This window comes from Mustelus asterias, chromosome 14 (assembly GCF_964213995.1).
Source record: "Mustelus asterias chromosome 14, sMusAst1.hap1.1, whole genome shotgun sequence".
Classification (NCBI taxonomy): Eukaryota; Metazoa; Chordata; class Chondrichthyes; order Carcharhiniformes; family Triakidae; genus Mustelus; species Mustelus asterias.
Window position 1 is genome coordinate 49778025 of NC_135814.1, and position 23398 is coordinate 49801422.

The 23398-nt window shown below is 42.5% G+C and overlaps 1 protein-coding gene across 6 annotated transcripts in view; it reads right to left on the minus strand.

Annotated features, from left to right (window-relative positions):
- The window catches only part of LOC144503656 (formin-like protein 2), a 237328-nt gene extending 215461 nt beyond the window's left edge, over window positions 1-21867 (minus strand). For all 6 annotated transcript variants that reach the window (XR_013499536.1, XR_013499535.1, XM_078228346.1 and 3 more), the window contains exon 1: window positions 21737-21867. Coding sequence is in view for 4 of the 6 variants with exons in the window: in XM_078228346.1 (XP_078084472.1) it covers window positions 21737-21853 (117 nt within the window). In the remaining 2 variants the exon portion in view is untranslated. The remainder of the gene's footprint in view (window positions 1-21736) is intronic.
- Between the last annotated feature and the right edge of the window lie 1531 nt (window positions 21868-23398).

The following is a 23398-nucleotide window of genomic DNA, read 5'->3' on the forward strand; positions in this document are numbered from 1 at the left end:
ATGGCTGCCCTGCATTAGAGGCCTCCTCCACCTTCCACATTCAAATTCAGACATAGATAGTGATAATTAAAATTACTATGAATAGTTTATGTTTGTGATTTCCTGTTTCCCTATTTTCACCATAGTTCTGCAATACAACAAGTGGTTTGGAGAAAAATTCAGCGTTGTTTACTCTATCCCATAAAGACCGTTTATAAAGACAATCCACTCCCCAAAAAGTAGACTGGTCATATCAGCTGGAAACTGGATGCAAATGGAAATCCCTATACACCCTACTGTTTCTGTTTTCTTTTTATCCTCTCCAATATATCATTGCCTATTTTTAATACAAAATCGCTTCACAAAACACAAAGGAGTGAAGTTGCTTATGCATTCAAACCCAGGGGCACAATTAGTCTGAGCAGGAGAAACAGAAAGAAACAAAAGATCCATAAAAGTCGGTCACAAGTGCGTTACACACACAATTAGTAATACCAACATATGCTTGTATATCGATCCTTGCCACCAAACACAACTCAGCACATTATGATAATGCCTCTGCAGGCTATAGAATCATAAATGCAAATTTCCAAAAATTACATTAGTTCAAAATGGATGCAAATTCAAGCCCAGAATTGTGGCACAACGGGGAGTGAAATAATGTGATTTATTGAAACTTCTATGTTTTAAATTTATTTCTCTGAGTATTATCTGCTAGTTCTTTAAATACATTTTTATAGCAACTGTATATGTCACATTGAAACTTGAAATGCTTCTGCAACTGGATATTTTTAAACACTTTGTGCCTAATATGCCTCAATGATAATAAGATGGCCTGAAGCCTTAGTTTCCATACGTGAAAGATGACAAGTTTGCTGCTTTCATTGGCTCCCAGTTGTTTGCTTAAGCACACCCATTATGTAAACGCACCCATTTTTTATATTCTGGCATCGGTTAATGAGATTGTCTATTTACACTCAATGATCTTGCTAATAGCAAAATGGGCATGCAAATGGGTGTAATTTCAAGTGTATAAACTCCCAATTTCACCCTCATAGGAAAATTTCATCCCAAACACTGTTGACCAACCCAACTGAAAAGTCATAAGCAACATGGAAAAAGGGCAACCTGACAATAGAAACTGGAAATCCATAAAGAAACTGACCATTATAGGAGTCACCTTGAAGTTTATCAAGGATAAAGAGGTGATCCAAGTTTTCAAAAAGAAATTTGGTTTGTAAGGACGTATGGAGACAGTGTTATGATAGAACAAGTTCATTTAGTGGTGCTTCCCGAAGCAATTAATCGAGTTGCCCCTCAACTAATGTTCCTCTAAATTCCTAAGATTTTTGTTACTTCGTGGTCTGCGCATATGTTCTTCAAGAGTCTGTAGTTTCAGTGGAAAACCTGAGCAAATTCTGGAGAATAGATTGTCTGGACAAGTGTAATAACCAACCTATAAATTAATAACGAACCTCACACACAATTACAAAAAAAAGTAAAAGTAAACTAAGATTAGGCAGCCATTATATCAAGTTATTTGTCTAGCTGAACAAGTTGAATCGTGCCTAACTTAGAAAAATGTGGTCATAGAGTCAGAGGTTTACAGCATGGAAACAGGCCCTTCGGCCCAACTTATCCATGCTGCTCAGTTTTTAACCATTAAACTAGTCACAATTGCCCACGTTTCGCCCATATCCCTCTATACCCATCTTACCCATGTAACTATCTAAATGCTTTTTAAAAGACAAAATTGTATCCGCCTTTACCACTGCCTCTGGCAGCTCGTTCCAGACGCTCACCACCCTCTGTGTAAAAAATTGCCCCTCTGGACCCTTTTGTATCTCTCCCCTCTCACCTTAAACCTATGCCCTCTAGCTTTAGACGCCCCTACCTTTGGGAAACAATGTTGACTATCGACCTTAACTATGCTCCTCATTTATAGACCTCTATAAGAATACCCCTAAGCCTCGTATGCTCCAGAGAAAAAATTCCAAATCTATCCAGCCTCTCCTTATTACTCAAACCATCAGGTCCGGGTAGCATCCTAGTAAATCTTTTCTGCACTCTTTCTAGTTTAATAATATCCTTTCTATAATAGGGTGACCAGAACTGTACACAGTATTCCAAGTGTGGCCTTACCAATGTCTTGTACAACTTCAACAAGACATCCCAACTCCTGTGTTCAATGTTCTGACCAATGAAACCAAGCATGACAAATGCCTTCTTCACCACCCTGTCCACCTGGGACTCAACTTTCAAGAAGCTATGAACCTGTACCCCTAGATTTCTTTGTTCTATAACTCTCCCCATGCCCTACCATTAACTGAGTAAGTTCTGCCCTGGTTCGATTTACCAAAATGCATCACCTTGCATTTATCTAAATTAAACTCCATCTGACATTCATCAGCCCTCTGGTCCAATTGATCACGATCCCGTTGCAATCCAAGATAACCTTCACTGCCCACTATATCACCAATCTTGGTGTCATCTGCAAACTTACTAACCATACCTCCTAAATTCCCATCCAAATCATTAATATTGTTGTGTATGATATATTATTAAGCACAGATTCAAGATAAACCCTAAAATGCAGGTATGCGTAGATACCCACATACCATCTACCGGGTGCCACACAGTTCAGTCTAGAGTCACACCATTCCCCTTTTACGACTGAGATTTTCAACTCAGCACTAAGCACATCAAAGAACAGGGTAGAATTTGAAGGATGGCGAACGATTGGCACTTGCCATTCGGAGTCGATGCATAACACGTTACCACTGAATCGGAAGCCCACTGCCATTTAATGCCCACTTGAATGTTGATTGGCAGTGGGCAGGATCTACGTCCACCTTTGGAAGGAAGTCCGGAGTGTGGTGACTAGGGGATTTTCACAGTAACTTCATTGCAGTGTTAATGTAAACCTGCTTGTGACACATAAAAAAAGGTCCTGACAGCCTGGCTAGGCACAGCACGTCAGTGGCCAGAAGCGGTACTGCAGTACTCTGCTCGGTACTCAGGGTGTGTTACGGTAGTGAGGCTACACTAAAGTTTTACTTATGTTGGGTCATCAGCATTCTATTCTAATGGCACAACTAGGAATTGTGCTCACTTGAACAATTGTTAACTACAACATATTATAGCAAATTATGTTATATCGTGCATTTAACAAAAAATCCATTTACTTCAAGATAAATGAGGAGAAAATGGACTTCCATTTTGGAATTTTGAAGGGAATTCAAAATGGAATGGGGCACTCAACCAATCTTTTCTCAAAATTTTAGATCTCAGATAACAAAGACATCTGCCAGAAACTGGAAGAGCTGTCCCTGAATCTGCAGAAAAGGCTCTGAAGATACCACTGGGGCTAAGAGAAAAATAATTGTGGTGCTTCCACCCTCGGTCAAAATGCTGGGAACAAGTTTTTTTAAAGAAAATTGTTGTTTCCTGTTGGGCCACAAGGACCGGAAGTGCTCCTCCAGGCTTCACAAGAAAATCATAGTATCGTACAGTGCAGAAGGAGGCCATTCAGCCCATCGACCACAATCCCACCCAGGCCCTATCCCGATTACCCCATAACCCCATGCATTTACCCTAGCTAGTCCCCCTGACACTAAGGGGCAATTTAACATGGCCAATCCACCTAACCCGCACACCTTTGGACTGTGGGAGGAAACTGGAGCACCCGGAGGAAACCCACGCAGACACGGGGAGAATGTACAAACTTCACTCAGACAGTGACGCAAGCTGGGAATTGAACCGGGCCCCTAGTGCTGTGAGGCAGCAGTGCTAACCACTGTGCCACCCAAATCTCTTCCACCGTGTCAGTAGATTTCCCTCTGATGACCTTAACATACTGAAGACCCTTCCTGCAGATGCCAAGCAGTAGCTTTGAAGTCATACTCATCTAAAGACCAAGCAGCAGCTTCCCACTGACTTCTCTTTTGGCCAGAAAAACAACATGCTAATGCTATTAAAATCAACTGAATCTCCCTGGGGGCTGTGGCTGCCTGTGATCTGCTCCCAGGGCTGGGCATCAGCTGTATCGCGCATCCTTCTACCAGAGGGAAAACTGGATCTAACGGAGGTCTTCAAACTGAGAAAGGTGTGCTACATTGGGAAATTTCCAAACTCGAGCTACCCACTTTGGTAGCAAAAATCTGGCCCTTATTCTCAATTGCAGCCTGCAACTGCTTTCAAACTGGAAGGCCATTGATTGACCCTCAAGCTTTGAGAGCCCCACCCACTGTCCTTAATTGGAAGACATGCACATTTTCAGGCCAATTAATGGGGCTCCTCTGTGAAAACCACAATGAGTGACTGCTTTTCCCCTCCAGAGGCAGGTTCAGGGCCTGGAAACAATCCTGACCTCTGTTTCCTTTCTACCCAAGGTTTTTACAACCTGTCCTCAGTAGGATGGCATGGTGGCACAGTGGTTAGCACTTTCAATTCTGGCCTCGGGTGACTGTCTGTATGGAGTTTGCATGTTCTCCCCGTGTCTGCATAGGCTTCCTCTGGGTGCTCTGGTTTCCTCCCACACTCCAAAGATGTGCGGGTTAGGTTGATTGACCATGCTAAATTGTCCCTTCGTGTCAGGGGGATTAGCTTGGGTAAATACATGGGGTTACAGGGATAGGGCCTGGCTGGGATTGTGCTGGGTGGGCCATAAGGCCTCTTTCTGCACTGTAGGGATTCTATAACATAACCTTGAAGACAGAAAGAAAAAAATTAAAACAAAAGAAGGAAGTATTCTTAATTGAAAATCAGTCAGCAGAAAAGAGAGCACAACTGCAAAATTAACACTTTTTCAGCAGAGAAATCACATTGTACATATATAATACCCATTTACTGAAATCCATGTATTTTCATCTCTCACTTCCTGTGCAGTTCTCATAAACCACCGATCTCCCAAAGTCACCTTTATCTTGAACTCACAACTTGCCAAGTGACCTCCTTCATATCTAAGACTCATCCTGTGAAGCAAAGGATTCATGTAGCGCAGTACTAAAATCTAACCATTGCTCTGCATTTCTGCCTCCAACAGATTACCTAACATCACATTCTGACAGGATTTTATTTAAATAATCTTAATTATTATAAATATTGGAAAAACCTAGAAAACAGAAAAAATAGCCATTTTAGTCAAATTTATGACTCATTATTGATTGTAGTAGAGGATGCAAAAAGGGTATGAAATACGCAACCATAAAATGGAGAAAGATTTTTATAGTCCTTTAGCTCACTACATCGAGAAACTAAGTCTTTTTAATCAAGTTAAATATAAAATTCACAGAAAAAGCATTTGTTACAATTGCACCTTATAAATGATAAAAGTTTGATGGATCAGACACACGATAGTCAGAATGGATAACTTCTACTGGATCCATCTGATTATTTTCATTTTCAATGAGCCTCTTTCTCTATCGTATTGCTGGCCCTTGACTATTAACTACTTTTGTTTCAGCCAACATAATTGGGAATTATCCGATGTATTAAACGTGTATTAAATCAGGCATATAGTTCTGCTGATTCAACTAATGCAGACGCTTGCAATTCTTACCGACCATATTGTTGAATTTGATACTAAGATAATACGGATTCACATTATAATGGAGTCATTGCTTTCTAACAAAGTAGATATCGCACAATCATGCCTACATCAGGGTCTTTTATTTGGCTAAGCCTAATGCATTCTTTCGGGCTACTCTCAAACAAATTGAAGGCAAAAGCAAGTGACGCATGCATTTTGACAGAATTGGTTCATTCCCCAGTCAATGCAAGTGTGGTAAATCTAGAGAATTTCCTTCTGAAAGGGAAACACGGACTCATTTTTACTAGAAACTTACAGCAAAATAGGATAACTGGTTTAAAGCATATTAATTTGATCCCTTAAACGTAAAAGAAAAGTAACCAGTTTTGGAACAGTGAAAAAATAATTGCCTAGACTGGCGATCACGAGCCGACTATTAAACGCACATTAGCATAGTTGTTACACCCGGTCAAATTATTGCTAACAAAGTGAGGAACTGCCACTCAAACCATTCTAACTTAGAACAGTCACCACAGAATAGCACCTTGCACATTTGTATACAAAGTCCAGAAATGCTCACATCACCCATTGCATCTTGTGCTGTGAAAATTAAAAACCTAAATCAACTAATTGAATTCTGACAGTAGACTCCCTCCCATGGCCAATGTGATGAGTTTTCAAAAGGTCACTTCACACCAGCACAGTGCCACTACTCCGTTCAAATCAATGGAAGCTTGAAAACAAAAGGTGAGGAACATGCACTGAACCATGATGGTTGTTTTCAGTGCTTCGTTCTCTAAAAGTTCCCCTTTGGCTCTATTAATGTTACTAATCTTCTTTTAAAAGTGGACAATATTATACTTGTGCTTGCAGTATGACCGAAACAGTTTAAAACATTTTGAACGCTGTAACATTTAGCTTTGCGTTCAGACTGTGTAAAACAGCAGACACATCGGGTTTGGATGAACTGTAGCCAACCTGGTCGTTCCCATAACAAAACGGTGATGTTAATGTGCCATGGAGTTACAGCTGGCTGATGGAGGTTACTCTAGGGTTAAGGCACTTAATCATACTGATGTCTCAGTTATTTTACATTTTTTAAAAAAATCAACACCAAAGGGGCTTTTCTGTGCAGCCCTACAGGTAATCCACGTGCTAAATGATAAAGAAGCAAATTGACACTCCACCACCATGTCCCATGGATATTCTTTTCAGCCATTTATGCTTCTTGGCATCGTCGCCAGAGATTTGTTTTGTGGCCAGCATGACAGTTCAGTAGCTGCCCCCACAGAGGGTGTCCAATTGCAGCCCCCACCAATCTACCAAAGCAGACTCAGCATTTGTTCCACTGTTGAACTGTTATAACTCCATTGTTGTAAGTGGGCTGGAGGGGGGAGGCGAAAGGTTACAGGGAAATGCACGCTGGATCTAGGCAGAGAATGGGAGTTCCTGCGGCTCTCAGTATACAGGTGTCAGAGCGGAAGAGGAGCTACTGGATAAACAGTCAGCTCACTACACTGATGGGAGGAGCAAGCAGCAGCTGGCTTACTGAATCTAGTACAAAATAAGAAGCAGCAGACTTTAATAGCGGACTTCCCCAATCACAGTACAATGGTTCCATTCACAAACAAATCTTTTTAAGAGCAGAAACCATTTCCTTTTCTTCAAGAATACCAAGATAATAAAATATGATATTTCTAAATCAACAGGTCACAATGCAAACAGGTCTGTCCAGGCCTTTGAAAAATAAACAGATTCCAAATGACTAGAGTGTCATTTTACTAATTAAGTTTGGTTACAAGGACAGGTCAGTGAGCAACTCAATTAAAAAGTCCCTTTAAAAAAAGGTAGAATCAAACCTGGATTAACCTTTCAGGTGATAATATTTCCGCATCAAAATTAAAACCAGTATTGGAAATGTATAGAAGAGAATATATCACCAAAGCAATTTATTTTCTGGTTGTCCAGATCACCAACAACCTGTCCTGGTCTCTCCACACTAACGCTATAGTTAAGAAAGTCCACCAACGCCTCTACCTTTCAGGAGGCTAAGGAAATTCAGCATGTCAGCTACGACTCTCACCAATTTTTAAGAGGCACCGTAGAAAGCATTGTTTCTGGTTGTATCACAGTTTGGTATGGCTCCTGTTCTGGCCAAGACCGCAAGAAACTACAAAGGATTGTGAACGTAGCCCAGTCCATCACACAAACCAGCCTCCCATCCATTGACTCCGTCTACACTTTCCACTGCCTCGGAAAAGCAGCCAGCATAATCAAGGACCCCACGCACATTCTCTCTTCCACCTTCTTCCGTCAGGAAAAGATACAAAAATCTGAGATCACGTACCAACCGACTCAAGAATAGCTTCTTCCCTGCTGCCATCAGACTTTTGATTGGGCCTGCTATATATTAAGTTGATCTTTCTTTCCCTAGCTATGACTGCAACACTATATTCTGCTACCTCTCCTTTCCTTTTCCCCTATGCATTCTGTGAATGCTATGTTTTGTGTATTTGGCGCGCAAGAAACATTACTTTTCACTGTATCCCAATACATTTTTAGTTTCATTTTATTAATGTCACAAGTAGGCTTATATTAACACTGCAATGAAGTAACTGTGAAAATCCCCTAGTATACAGGTGTCAGAGCGGAAGAGGAGCTACACTCCGGCGCCTGTTCAGGTACATTGAGAGAGAATTTAGCATAGCCAATGTACCTAACCAGCACGTCTTTCGGACTGTGGGAGGAAACCAGAACCCCCAGAGGAAACCCACACAGACATGGGGAGAACGTGCAGACACCACACAGGCAGTGACCCAAGCCGGGAATCGAACCCGGGCCCCTTGGAGCTGTGAGGCAGCAGTGCTAACCACTTGTGCCACCGTGCAGGTAACAAATAAATCAAATCAAAGATCCTGAGGTCTCCCAAATTGCAGAATATTCGGGGTGATTTAAGCTACCTTTTGGAATTTATCTTTCTGTTGCAGCCTGTGTTACACCATTTTGCATGGAAGGTAATACCAGTGGGGCCTACCTAGGGTGCTGTATGCAAAGTCTTGAATTGCTACACATGGTGGAGATACAAGATGGACAGAGTGGAGTCTCTTTCTGATCTTTCAGATAAATGTAAAATCCAGACTCAAGATTGAAAACATTTGCAGGAACTTGATACTCTCACTTTGAACTACATTTAAGGACAGTTGATAAATTTGGAAAATTAATACTCTAACCCACTGAAACACGGTCCATAATTTATTGGCTAACTTGATGTTATCATGAGATTAGTACTATTTGTCAGTAAAGCACAAAATTAAAAAAAAGACCGATTTTGGCATTTCCACAGTGCTGTACACATGATACCGAACAATCCAACTCTTCATTGACAGCCAGAGGCACAATCTGTTAATTAAGCACCCAATTTAAAAATATTGACAAAACTATTTACAAAAGTAGCAAGCTTTTAACTATATTTGACAGTTCCCAAGTCAACGACAACTCATATAATTAAACCAACCTTCACTATTTTGCATCGACAAATGACTGCAGTTCTGTCACTATAAATGCTTTACACAAACAGACTATAAAGAATTTAAAAATACCAACTGTGAGCATGTACTAGCTCTGTCCCACAATTTGGTATGCTAAAAAGGAAAAATGAAAATGGAAAACACCAGACCTGTTATGTGCGATCAACAACTCTTTTATACAGAACTTGGAATTACAGGAAGCGTGTACATAGGAAGCCATTTGGCCCATCATACAACGTCAGCTCTTTTTTTCTGAAATCCAACAATGACTACAGTTCAACAAGTACTTACTAGCCTGTACAGTTGTTGGGACATCTAGAGATAGTGAAAGGTGCCACATTAATACAAGTTTTTCTTTCTCTCAACCTCCCGTGCTCTTTTTCCATTGCCCTGAAAATTTATCCTTTTGTGAACATATTAGGAAATTTTCTGCAGCTCCAAAGTCTCAATAACCCACATCCTGCCACACGAAGACCAGCAATAAGAAACATTCCCCAAGGCAACCGTATCACCGTCACGTTCCAAAAATCGGTCCATTTATTTGTGGAGAATCTGGATTATGATTCGTGCTGCAGCTTGCCTGGAGCATCATATTACCTTGGTCAGAGCCAACAAATCCTTTCTTCAACTAAAATATTGTATACAGTAATGATATATCCACTCCTCCAACTCTGGCCTCTCATACATCCCAAGTTTCTCTTGTGACACCACAGGCAGCCGTGCGATTAGCTGGCTAAGCTTCAAATTCTGGAATTCCCACCCTTTCTCTCTCTAAGTCACTCCTTAAAACCACCTCTTTGACCAAGCTTTTGGTCACCTGTCCTAATATCTCCTTATGTGGTTCACTGTCATTCTTTGTTTGATAACGCTCGTGATGCCCCTTGGGATGTTTTACTATGTTAAAGATGTTATATGAATGAAGGTTGCTGTTGTCCTGGAGCACGGACTATGGGCGGGATTCTCCGATCACATCGGCGGTTGGACCGGTTGCAAGCGAGAACAGAAAATTTGGTGTGCTGGTCAAGACTCCACTCACTCTCAGAGGCACCAGATAATCCCAGCCACGAACGAGGGTGGAAGATTTTGGCCTGTATCACTGGGTTTATTGGAACGAGATGCTTTAACATTAATGGAATCTCCCAACTAAGCAGATAGTGCCATGCGGTTTAACATCTTTTAATGCAGAACGCTGCTTAGATCACAACTCGGTTTTGTGAGCAGCTTGGGGTGATATTGGCCTTGCGGGGGGTTGCAGTACAGATTTACCAGAATGATACAGGATTCCATGGGTTAACTTATGAGAGGAAATTACACAAACTAGGCTGCATTCCCTGGAATTCAGAAGGTTAAGGGGTGATTTGATTGAAATGTCACATACAATTTTTAGGTGTTCCCTTTGACTTGCCTATGATCAAATATATCAGTATTTCTTTTCCTCAAAGTGACTGAGTTAATTTTAATAACCCAGCAGCAAGCTTTTGTGCGTTAAAAGTGAAGGTCATTTTATTCCTCACTTCCATTGCCCCAGTGGTTAACAGAAACATAATGGCCGCAACCTTACCTGCCGTTCATGCCACACTCACGCTGCAGCAAGGTCGGAGAATTTGGCGTCCAGCCAAATCTCCGTTCACTGCAGTGGGATGGAAAATTCCCACCGACATGAACGGTGATAAGATTCCGGCCAGAGTCTCACCCACACAATCCAAACAGACACAAAAATTAGATACAGATGAAGATAAAACAGTAATTCTAAAAGTGAAATGCAACTCTGGTCTCTAATTCAGTGCAGACCTGATGTTTCTCAGTCAAGTTGTTACGTTGGCTGAAGTGATGCTCTTGAAAATGCAAGGATTGCCCAGGGGCTGCAATGGTTCCTATAGTTAATTTCTCGGGTGATCTTGAAGATGGAGCAGGTTAAAGGAGAGAGAGTCTCTTGTTCTCTTTCAGAATAATGTGGTTCGGCACTTTGGCTCCCAGGTTCACTGCAGCAGTCAGATGCTTTAGCTATCCCTAACTCCGTCTACAAACCAGTTGAATATTTCTGCTATATCTTTTGGCAGGGAGCCTTACCCATGTATCACTGCAACAGTATTGAGTCATGGTCCAAATATCATACTGTGGTAATTCAAACATCAGTGTTATCCTGAAGCTACCTGTGGTTGTAGGTGGCCGAAACCTTCTGTTTTGGACAAGGCAAATCGGTATTTTTAAAAGGAAGTGGCTTCGTTTACCCCCCTGACCAAAACCACAGTGAGTCATAACCAAATCAAAAGTTAAATTTGTCCTCTCAAGAGACAAGACAATTTGATCCACAAAACCATCTGGTAGTCCATAGATCTACAGTGCAGAAAGGGGCCGTTCAGCCCATTGTGTGCATGCCAGCCAGAAAGGAGGAAAAAGAAACTAGCCGCTCATTTTAATCCCATTTCAGTATAGTCGACCCAAAGAGAAGGTATTCTTGAGGGTTTTCTAAAACAATTATTTTATGGGATATGGGCATCGCTGGCTACACCAGCATCTATTGCCCACCCTTGTTGCCTTGATAAGGTGGTGGTGAGCTGCCTTCTTGAACCGCTGCAGTCCCCAAAGTGTAGGTACACCCACAGTGCGGTTAGGGAGGGAGTTCCTGGATTTTGATCCAGCAACAGTGGATGCTTATGATAAAATAAGGTTCGTAATACAGTTATGAAACAAGGTGAGTTAAGAACATGCAAAGATGCTGAATAAAGGGAATACTAATGGAAGAGAGAGCATGAGAACAACTAACATAAAAGGAAACCCAAAAGTTTTCAACAAACATGAACAGTAAAATTGCCAGCGACAGTGAATGGATGGCATTGGGGGGAGGGAGAGGGGTCCTGATGTCCACTGGGGGGGGAGGGATGGTGTATCTCTCTCGAGAATGACAGTGCAAAATACGCCCCCTTACTTTTTATTTCAAACAAGGGGTGAGATTTTCCGGCTGCGCTCACTCCAAAGCTAGAAAATGCCTCCCAAGGTCAACGGATTTTTGCATGGTCTGTGTCCCGCCCACGACAATTCCCATGGCAGGCAGGACGGGAAAATGGTCAGAAGATTTGGAGTGAAAGCCTGGCTTTTTCTTGGGGGTTCCTGACGCTTTGCCATTTTTTGGGAAAATTGGCATATGTCCGACTAAGTTGGTTGAAACCACTGATGAAGCAACAAGGAGGGTTGATGAGTAGTGTGGTTGACCTTCTGTATATGGGCTTTCAAAAAGCCTTTTAACAGAGTATCACACAATTGACTTGTTTGCAAAATTAAATCCCATTGAATTAAATGGAGAGTGGCAGCATGGATACAAAAGTTAACTGAGGGATAGAAAGCAGAGAGCAGTAGTGAACAGAGTGGAGGGTAATGTTTCACTGAGGTGGCATTAGCCACACTCCTATTTTTGACATATATCAGTGACCTGGATTTGAGTGCACAGGATATTATATCAAACTTTGTGGAAGATACAAAACTCAGAAATGTAATAAACAATGTGGAGGATATTAAAGGACTTCAGGAGGACTTAGACTGATGAAAGAGTGCAGAGGAGATTTACCAGGATGCTGCCTGGTTTGGAGTGTCGGTCTTATGAGGAAAGGTTGAGGGAGCTGGGGCTGTTCTCTCTGGAGCGGAGGAGATTGAGGGGAGACTTAATAGAGGTTTATAAAATGATGAAGGGGATAGATCGAGTGAACGTTCAAAGACTATTTCCTCGGGTGGATGGAGCTATTACGAGGGGGCATAACTATAGGGTTCATGGTGGGAGATATAGGAAGGATATCAGAGGTAGGTTCTTCACGCAGAGAGTGGTTGGGGTGTGGAATGGACTGCCTGCAGTGATAGTGGAGTCAGACACTTTAGGAACATTTAAGCGGTTATTGGATAGGCACATGGAGCACACCAGGATGGTAGGGAGTGGGATAGCTTGATCTTGGTTTCAGATGAAGGTCGGCACAACATCGTGGGCCGAAGGGCCTGTTCTGTGCTGTACTGTTCTATGTTCTATGTAAATAGGCAGGTAAGATTTAATGCAGAGGAACAAAAAGTGATACATTTGGGTAGGATGAATGAGGATGGGCAAATAAAATAAGTGGTACAATTTTAAAGAACATGCAGGAATAAAGAGACCTGAGGTGTACGTGTAAGTCCTTGAAGGTGGCATGATAAGTTAAGATTTTTTTTTTAAAAAGCAAATGGACTCCTCAGCTTTTGATAGAGGAATAGAGTACAAAAAGTGAGGAGGTTATGCTAAACGTTTATAAATACTGGTTCGGCCTTTGTTGGGAGTATTGTATTCAAATCTGGGCATCGCATGTTAGGGAGGATGTCAAGACACTGGAGAGAGTGCAAAAGATGTTTGGCAGAATGGCAGCAGGGAAGCGGGATTTCAGCTATGTGGAGAGACTGGGGAAGCCAGAGTTGTTATTCTTGGAGCAGAGAAGTGATGAGGAGATTTTATGGAGGTATTTCAAATCATGAACAGGTTTGATGGAGTAATTAAGGAGAAACTGTTTCCAGTGGCAAAGGGGAGGTTTAAGTGATGGGCAAATGAACATGAATGACATGAGGAAACATGTTTTAAAAGTTATCGCAGCAAGTTGTTGTGATCTGCAATGCACTACTTGAAAGGGTAATGGAAACACATGTCATAGAAATATTTAAAATTGGATAAATACTTAAAAGGAAAAAAAATAACTGGATAGCTTTACGAAAGAGCTGCTAACGTCACAATGGGCCAAATGATTTCCTTCTGTGCAGTGTCATTCTATGATTCCGTGAAATAGAACAGTTCATGAATGTCATTTATCGAATGCTAGTCATCAGCATTGAATAATACAGATTGTAATGTCAAATTCATATCCTCCAACTTCCTTACCTTTGAAAACAGGGAGAAACTTTGCAGACTTTCTCATTGTTTGAACACCTTGTGAGAATTCATCATATGAGAATAAATAAATTACTTCAAAAGAGAAGACTCGGCGGAATTAAAGATCTTTTAAATGAAATGCTTTATATTCTTAGATTTTAAAAACTCCCGTGCTTCTTAAAAGTGAAGTTGTTATGTCATAAACTGAGAAAGATAGACCCCGATTTTCTGATCTACATTGTTTTAATGGTGGGATTAAAGTCAATGGATAAACAACAACTTTAAAATAATGCTCATATGATTTTTAAAAATCATTTATGGCATGCGGGCATTGTTGGCCAGACCAGCATTTATTGCCCATCCCTAATTGCCCTTCAGAAGGTGATGAGCTGCCTTTTTGAACCACTGCAGTGCCTTTAGTGTTGGTACATTGACAGTGCTATTAGGGAGGGAGTTTCAAGATTTTCACTCAGCGACACTTGGGAATGGCGATGTATTTTCAAATCAGGATGGAGAATGACACGGAGGAGGGAATCCAGATGGTGGTGTTCCCATGTGTCTGCTGCCCTTATCCTTCTAGATGGTAGCAGTTGAGGGTATGGCAAGTACTGCCCAAGAAGACCTGATGAGTTCCTGCAGTGCGTCTTGTAGATGGTACACACTGCTGCTGCTTTGCATAGGTGGTGGAGGGAGTGAATGTTTGTGGAAGGGGTACCAATAGAGTGGGCTGCTCGATTGGCACCAAACAATAATACAGAAGAATCAAGAGAACATCAAAGCATGGGGACAAACCTTCAGTTATTTACCAGTATCATCTCAACTCCAAGGTGTCTTTAGTACCTGAAAAACCCCTATAAAAGGTGTGCTATAAAATGGAGCAGAATGTGCCCAAGCTCCTGCCAGTGGGTTTAATGATGGGGAAAGAGAATTCGGTGGAGTCCCAAAAATCAATTTTGCACCAGTGTAAATTTACTGCTGGTGCCCACCCTGGCAGATCGGGAAACCTGCTGGGAGCCAACATGAAACTCATTTGCATCCTGCTAAGGGGGTACAGATGTCTGACCACCCACATCCAGTTCTCTCCGACACCAGTGGGAAAACACCTTTGGAACAACGTGATGCACAGATGTCGGGACTCATCTGAATAATGTCTGGAGCTGTCTCCGGAGTTCAGGTTGGAGGCCGTCTGCAACCCTGGAACACCACAGCAGTGGGTGGGCTGAACATCTACAGGTCAGCCTTCCAGATTCAGTGTCTTCGAGCAGGTCCATTTTCCAGTCTCAGAATGTTCCTTGGAGAGCCATCTTCTCAGAAGGTCCATCTTATGGTCTCTGAGTGCTCCCAGAGATCCAATTTCATTTTCTGGATGTTCAACTTCTTTCTTCAGTAGTGGGTCAGTGATGTTGGGCACCTTTTCAATATGGTGCTTGATAGGACAGCGGACTACACACTATCATGCCTGCCCCGCCACAGAATATGGCGCAAATCAGCCAGGTGCACAACTAATAAGGTCAGGGCTGGAAGGTTTGGCGTATTTTCCCACTGGCCTCTACAACGGAAAACACTCCACGTTCCTGCCCCCGCCACAGGACTTAGTCCCCAGATGGGAGAATGCCGTCCATAAACTTAGTGTACTTGCTACCATTCATGGTTTCTGTTTCGGTGTCTCACAATTAAACATGTAAGAAGATACCATAGATCTCCCGACCCTGTGACTCTTTGTAAACTTGAATAGAAGTACTGCTGGAAATTATTTCACTGCATGAAGGAAGAACACTGCAACCTCTCCAGTCTGGAAATCTATTGTTCGGAAGCACCAGTTGTCCAGATATCTTCTGAGCACATCCAAGCATTGTTTTACAATACTTTGAGAAGAAATGTGAAAGTTACAGTCGTTGAACAAGTAAAATCATTTATTATGACGCTTTCATAACGTTTTATCACTATTTTATGTAAATGTTTCTGTGTGCGGAGTTTTCCAGTTCGCACACTTGTGATTAGGCATTCTAATGTCATTCTACAATCCAGAACATTCCATAATCCAGAAGTGACTTGGTCTGGAGCATTTTGGACCACAGACGTTACAATAGATTTCATCAACTGATATGAAAGGAGTCTTTTAAAAAACTTCTGCAATATATGAAAATTACAATGAGTGAAGCATGACTGCCTTCAATAAGAACAAAACAGTTGTATTTATAGAACTGATTTTAAGACTGCAGTCACTAGTAAAATAGAGGAATGTAGCAACCAATATTGGGTAATTTCTTAAGAAGGGCGTTGTTGGTTGAGGGGTAAACGTTAGTGAGAACATTGGGAGAACTCCCCTGATCATCTCCGAATGGTATAATCGGAATTTTAAATCCTCCTGAGGGGACAGGAGACACCATCTCCCGCTCTACAGCGCCTTACTGTCATCTCTGGAGTCAGACTGAAAAACAACTACATTTATATAGCACCTTCAACATAATGAAATGACCCAAGGTGTTTCACAGGGGCATTTTAAAACAAAGTATAAGACGCCAAGACACATAAGGAAATGTTTTGCCAGATGACCAAAATCTTAGGCAAAGAGCTAGATTTTAAGGATGGTCTTAAAGGTGGAAAGTGAGGTAGAGAGGTTGCGTGGTGTAGGGAGGGTATTCCAGAGCTTGGGGCCCATCCAACTGAAGGCACGGCCACCAATGGTAGAACAGTTCAAATTCAGGATGCATAAGAAACCAGAATTACAGCAGTGCTGACATCTAGAGGGTGATGGGGCCAGTGTAGATTACAGCAACAGGGAGTGGTGAAGCCTTGGAGGGACTTGAGAACAAGGGTGAGAATTTTAATCTCAAGGCAGTGCTTGGGCAGGAGCCAATGTAGGTGTGTGAGCACAGGGATAATATAACTTGCTGAGAGTTAAGACATGGGCAGCAAGTGTTTGGATGACCTCAAGTTTACAGAGGGTGGAATGTGGAAGAGCAGCCAGGAGTGTGCTGGAATGATGAAGTCAAGGTGTAACGATGACACGGATAAGGATTTCAGCAGCGGAGGAGCTGAGACAGGGAAAAATTTATAGAGGTGGAAATAGGTGGTCTTTTTGATGGTAAAAACATGAGGTCAGAAGCACATCGTGGAATCAAATGTGACACCAAGGTTGCGAACACACTGGCTCAATCTCACACTGTTGCCAAGGAGATGGAGGGAGTTGGTAACTGGGGATTGGAGCTGGGGCATGGAGCAAAACCACTGGTCTCATTCTTCACAATATTCAACTGAAGAACATTTTTGTTCATCCTGTCCTGGGCGTCAGATAGAGGGCGGGATTTTCCAGCTACACACATCCCAAAACCGGAAAATCCCGCCCAAGGTCAACGAACCCTGGCATGGTCTGTCCCCCTCTCTCTACAATTCCCGTTGCAGATGGGACAGGAAAATTCCCCCCCAAAGAGTCTGATCATTTAGCACCAGTGAAGGATTGGAGAAAGACGACGGAGCTGGATGTCACCAGGATAAGTGAAAAAAGGAATTCTGTGCCTTTGGATGATGTCACTGAGAGGCAATGTGTAGATGGGAAATAGGAAGGAGGGGGCTAAGGATAGATCCTTGGAGGATACCAGAGGTAACAGTGCGGAGTGCAGGAAGAAACGCCATTGCGAGTGACTCCCCAGCTACAATTGAATGAGAAAGGGACCAGGTAGAAGCAACTCCACCCAGCTGAACTACAATGGAAAGGCATTGGTGGAGGGTGGTGGTCAGTTGCGTCAAAGGTTGCAAACAGATTGAGTCTGGGGTGGAGGGAGGGGGGAAGAAGTTGACCTCTATCATAGTCACATAGAATGTAATTTGTGACTTTGATAAGAGCAGTTTCTGTACTGTTGCCGGAGTGGAAACCTGAGTGGAGGGAATTAAAGCCAGGATCTTATCCCCCTCCCACCCAGTGATGAGCCCGCAGGAGTAAACAGCAAGTTAAATGGACCACAGCATCCATCAGGGGGAGACTCACCGTGGCGGAGCAGTACAATCCTGGCCTCGGAGTTCTGAAAATGATGGGGAAGGATTTGGGAAGCAACAACACATTCAAGAACTTAGTAGAGGAAAGTGAGTTTGGAGATGGGATGGTAGAACGGTGGGGTGACGGGTTGATGTTTTGAAGAGAGATTTGAAGGAGGAAGGGACAACAGCTAAAGAGAGAACACTACTCCTGACTTAAGAGGTGAGCATGTCATCATTTTAGTTTGCATATACAAAACAAAACTCACAAGTTCTATAGTCACAAGTGAATTGCATTTGTCTTTCAAATTGATACATTAAAACCAATAATTCACCAGTAAGGGGGAAACTCTAAAACACATGGTGTTTGTTTCTACACTTCACACAGTTTAAATGTATAATGCTCCTTCTGTTAAGCTGTTAATAGAGGAACTGTGTCAATCAATTCTACAATGCAATGCGGGATGCCACTAGCGATATGGGAACTACCTGTAGGCAGCTATCACATTACTGGGAAGTGAAAAGTGACACCACATCCAATGTAATAAGAACAATACTTTATGAAAAAATAGCTCCATGTAATATGATTTTCATTCCTACTTGTGAAACTACCCAACTCACTCATGGGAAGAAACTAAATTCATATTACAAAGAATTGACTGAAATAATTTTTCACACCACGTATGAATCAAATTATACAATTATTATTTGAAGAAATATGAATAGATTTGGGAATGAAACTCAGTCTGAAGCAATGTCAATTGAGCCAAATTCTAATAAGATATTTGGTGGGGGTAGGGCAGAGAAATAATTACCACTACCTGATTTGAAAGCAGCTTTGTCCTTTATCTTTACAAAAAAAGTTGTCCAGGGGCAAAGTAACAACATCTCTATGTGCAGCAGAAAAAGACAAACCTGTTTAATTAACATTCACACTAGTCAAAGAAGATGGTAGCGGTTGTCACATGTCTAAGTGATTGTTCAGTGGTCTAATGAGGTGGAAGAGGTTTACGACTTCAGCCAAAATCATGTGAAGGAGTAGAATGTCAAACAACTTAGTCAGCACATTGGTATGGGAATATATATGCCAGAATAAATTACTTCACCATCAAAGTTGAGGTATATATCCAAGCGGATTATGCATCGTATTGTGTGGTATATGCCTTAGACAATTCTCTGCATTCACCTGAAACAGTTGGGAGGTGGGCTTCAGGTAATGCATCTGCCCAAGATTCCTAGTGGTGAAATGTAAGTGCCCAAGAGATGTCTCCACTGGCCACAGGTCAAAAGGGTTTTGATAATGTTATCACATTGTCCGACTGTCAAGTGAGCCTGTTCCAGCAAGCAGCTCATTTCTAATATAATATATGTAGAGCCATCACAGCACATCATGTCTATTTCAGCACTTGTAGAACAATCCAGTCAGTCCCACTCCCCCAATCTATCTCTGTAGCCCAGCAAGTATATTTCCCTCAAGTGCTCAATTTTCTTTTGAAATCACGTCAAGTTCCAGATCATTACCACACCCTCTATAAAAAAAAGTTTGTCCTCACATTCCCCTTGTATCTCTTGCCAAAGACTTAAATCTATGTCCTTTAGTCATGTACCATCAACTAATGGGAACAGCTTTTCTTTCTGTAACTTATATACACCAATCACCATCTAAACCTCGACCAAACATCCCCCCAATTGCCTTTGCTCCAAACTGCATTTCTATAGTATCTCTCACCACATCTCAAACATTCAAAGTTGCAGGTGCAGCAGGTTATTAAGAAGGCAAATGGAGTCTTGTCCTTCATTGCGAGAGGGATGGAGTTTAAAAACAGGGAGGTTATGTTGCAGCTTTATAAGGTGCTGGTGAGGCCACACCTGGAGTACTGTGTACAGTTTTGGTCCCCTTACTTGAGAAAGGAAATACTGGCACTGGAGGGGGTGCAGAAGAGATTCACTAGGTTGATTCTGGATTTGAGAGGGTTGGCTTATGAGGAGAGACCGAGTAGACTGGGACTATACTCATTAGAATTTAGAAGAATGTGGGGGGGTCTTATAAAAACATATAAGATTATGAAGGGAATCGGTAAGATAGAAGCGAGGAGCTTGTTTCCACTGGCGGGTGAAACTAGAACTAGGGGACATAGCCTCAAAATAAGGGGGAGCAGATTTAGGATTGAGTTGAGGAGAAACTTCATCCCCAAGGGGTTGTGAATCTGTGGAATTCCCTGCCCAGTGAAGCAGTTGAGGCTATCTCATTGAATGTTTTAAAGGCAAAGATAGATAGATTTTTGAACAGTAAAGAAATTAAGGGTTATGGTGAGCGGGTGAGTAAGTGGAGCTGAGTCCATGAAAAGATCAGCCATGATTTAATTGAATGGTGGAGCAGGCTCGAGGGGCCAGATGGCCTACTCCTGCTCCTAGTTCTTATGTTCTGATTCCACAGCCAATTAAATACTTTTGAAATGTAGTCATCCAATCACTATAGGAAACAGGAGAGCCAATGACGGCACAATACTAAAACAAACCAATATCCAAGATCTTCACATAACTGTTATTTAACATGCCACATTGAAAATGCAACATGTAGAAATTGAAGTGTTGACTGCCATCTAAGAGACAACAAAGCACTGCAACTGCCCAGTAGAATCCATTATAAAGAGTTGACGTAGACCTCTTGTTTCATCTTTCATCTCTTAAACTTTCCCTATGCTTCCATTTCCACCCAATCCCTCATGTTGAGGAGATTTTCAGAATAAGCATAACTCCCATGCCTTTGGGGACTTCAGATTTGAGAATGGGATTCAGACATACTGGGTGGAGCTGAATCCAAACAGTTATTCTGAATCCAGAAAAGTTATTCCGAATATCGTAGTGTAACCACCTTCTTCCCTGCCCTCCCCAGTATGCGTGTGATCTTTCTCCCCCTCCACCGTGAAATGCCCTGCGATACAGCAGCCCACGCAACGCTTTTAGAAATGTTAAGAAACTAAAAGCAACGTGCCAACATTTTGCTAATTGGTTAAAAAGGTTTGCTGCCATACGAGTGGCAGAAGGTTGGTAATAATGGTTTCCAGGGACAAGTACAGCTTTGACCGGGTCTCCATATATTGGGGGGGCGGGGGGAGTGAATTCAGGGAAACAACCAGAAACTCAATACGTCCCCCTTTCTGTAACAGCTAATGTTTACAATATTCATCAAGCTGGAAACAGGGGGACCCCACCCGCTCAAGCTTGGACATATCCACACACACACACAGATGTATTTAAGCAAAAAAAAAGTTTCTGGAATGACTGCTTCCCTAATTTAAAACATACTCTTTGCTCCAATCCAAGTGAACTTCGACAGGCTGGTTAATTTCATACCGTCTTTGAAATCGACCGCGTACAAAACTCCAGACGGTAAAGTCTCTCTGGGCTTGAAGGAGGTTCTTTAACAACAAAACACACAGCACCAAAGAAATGCAACCTTAATCTGGGCGAGTGGTTAAATATTCGGTGTAAAGTGTTCAGAGCTCAGGGTGTGTGTTGAGTTGAATAGTCAGTGAACACTGCTTGTCTTGTAACAGATTAACCTGAGATATGTGAAGCATATGGTTGTTAACCTTTGATTCATCGCCCTCCCTCCCCCCAAACTCTCCATCTGATGCCAAATCCAGCCAAACAACTCAATGCAAGTTCATTGTGGGGAGGCGGGGAGAATGGAAATCTTTACGATCGCTAGCACTCTCCTGAGAGATCATGCAGTTTAGTTGGTACAATAAAAGGAAGGGGGGATTTTTTTTAAAAAAAACTTTCTGCTGGGCAAACGCGAGTGAATGGGGAGGGGGGTTGAAGATGCAGAGTTGGAGTACTCACCAGGACCACCACAAACCTCTCCTCCAGCTCATTGGGCTCGGGCATGGGCAGCTTCAGGGGCATGGAGTGAGCCCGCAGATCCGTCTGTTGAGAGTCCATACTTCCAGCGTTTCCCATGATGTGCCCCCGGACTGTGCCGATCCCCCCCACCCCAAATCAGCCTTGTCTTTTCTTTCCGAGCACCGATCGAATGCAATGCAAACACAATAAAAAAAATCCTTGCTCCTCTCCGTCCCCCCCCTACCCCCGGCTTCACTCCACTCTCTCCCACTCTGTGTGTGTCTGGAATCTCAGCAGCCAACACCAAAGCCACAATGTGTCTGCACACCTCCCTCTCCCTCCACCATCATCGCTGCTGCAGGAGAAATCCAAGGCAGACTGGCTGCTGCTGCTGCTGCTCTCTCATTCTCTCTCTCTTTCCCTCCCCTAACCCTTTTCTTTTGCCCCCCCCCTCTTCCCCCTGCTGACTGTCGGACGGAGACACAAGAGGGTCGGGTCGGGTCTCAGCCGTTCCTCGCACAGTCTGGGCACCACTCCCCGTGTGTGCAATGCATGATTCAGCTGGAGCAGCGCAGCCAGCTAATCCCCAGCCAGCTCCATTCACACAATAAGCGCTTTGATCGCAGACACACAAGCCCAGCCACACTCACCCCCCACAGCAGCGCTTTTGCGCAACACGCACAGGGGTGGGGTGGGCAGGATGCCTGGGATTTGTAGTTCTCTGTATCAGAGTGGAATTTGTTATACAGGGAGCAGCACTCCGAATGTGTTGTGTTCAAACCCTCTCGGGACAAGCTTGATTCCCATTTATTGTATCTGGGTTTTCTTTTTTTAAAAATTGAATCTCTTCCCCAACAAAATAAACTTTTCATGCCTTGTAATTGTGAGCAAGGACTCAGTTCTCGTTATTGAGTTGTAATTTATACTCCGCACGGACCATGGGGACCAGTTTTCTCCTTTACGAATAAAAATGCTTGCAATTAGATACGAATGAATGAGCTTTATTTGGCGCCTTCCATATCCTCAGAACACCCCCCCCCCCAAGTGCCAATAAAAGACATGCATTTATATAGCGCCTTTCACCACCTCAGAACGTCCCAATGCAGTTTGCAATGTTACTTTTGAAGTGTAACCACTATTGTAATGGAGGAAAGTGACAGCTAATATAAACAGAAAACCCCAAAAGCAAATCTAATGATGACCGGATTATCTGTTTTGAGGCATGAGGAACTGAAGGATAAACATTGGCCAAGGCGCTTGTCTCCGGTTCTATTTTAAATCATGGGAGCCTGTGTACGCACAGGGAGAGGTTTGGTTTAATGTACCAACCAAAAAAACAGCAACTCTAGTAATACAGAACTCCTTCAGTACTGCACTGAGGTGTCAGCCTGGGATATATCCCAATGGGTTGAAGGGCCTCTTAGATGTTCAATACCTAGGATTTGACTTCAAACCACAATCATTTGATTCAGGAAGGTCAATGAGTGGTAGCACTGAGTCAAACAGAATAAGGGAGCAATTGCAGACAAATCGCAAGCCAAATCAGGATGATTGATGCATGCTATTTTGCTTCTGAAGTTTCCATGCAATCTGAATTCATTGGCTAGCTGGCTTTACACATTAACGTTAATCTGCTTTAATAGTGTTTCATTGTCATTTTTT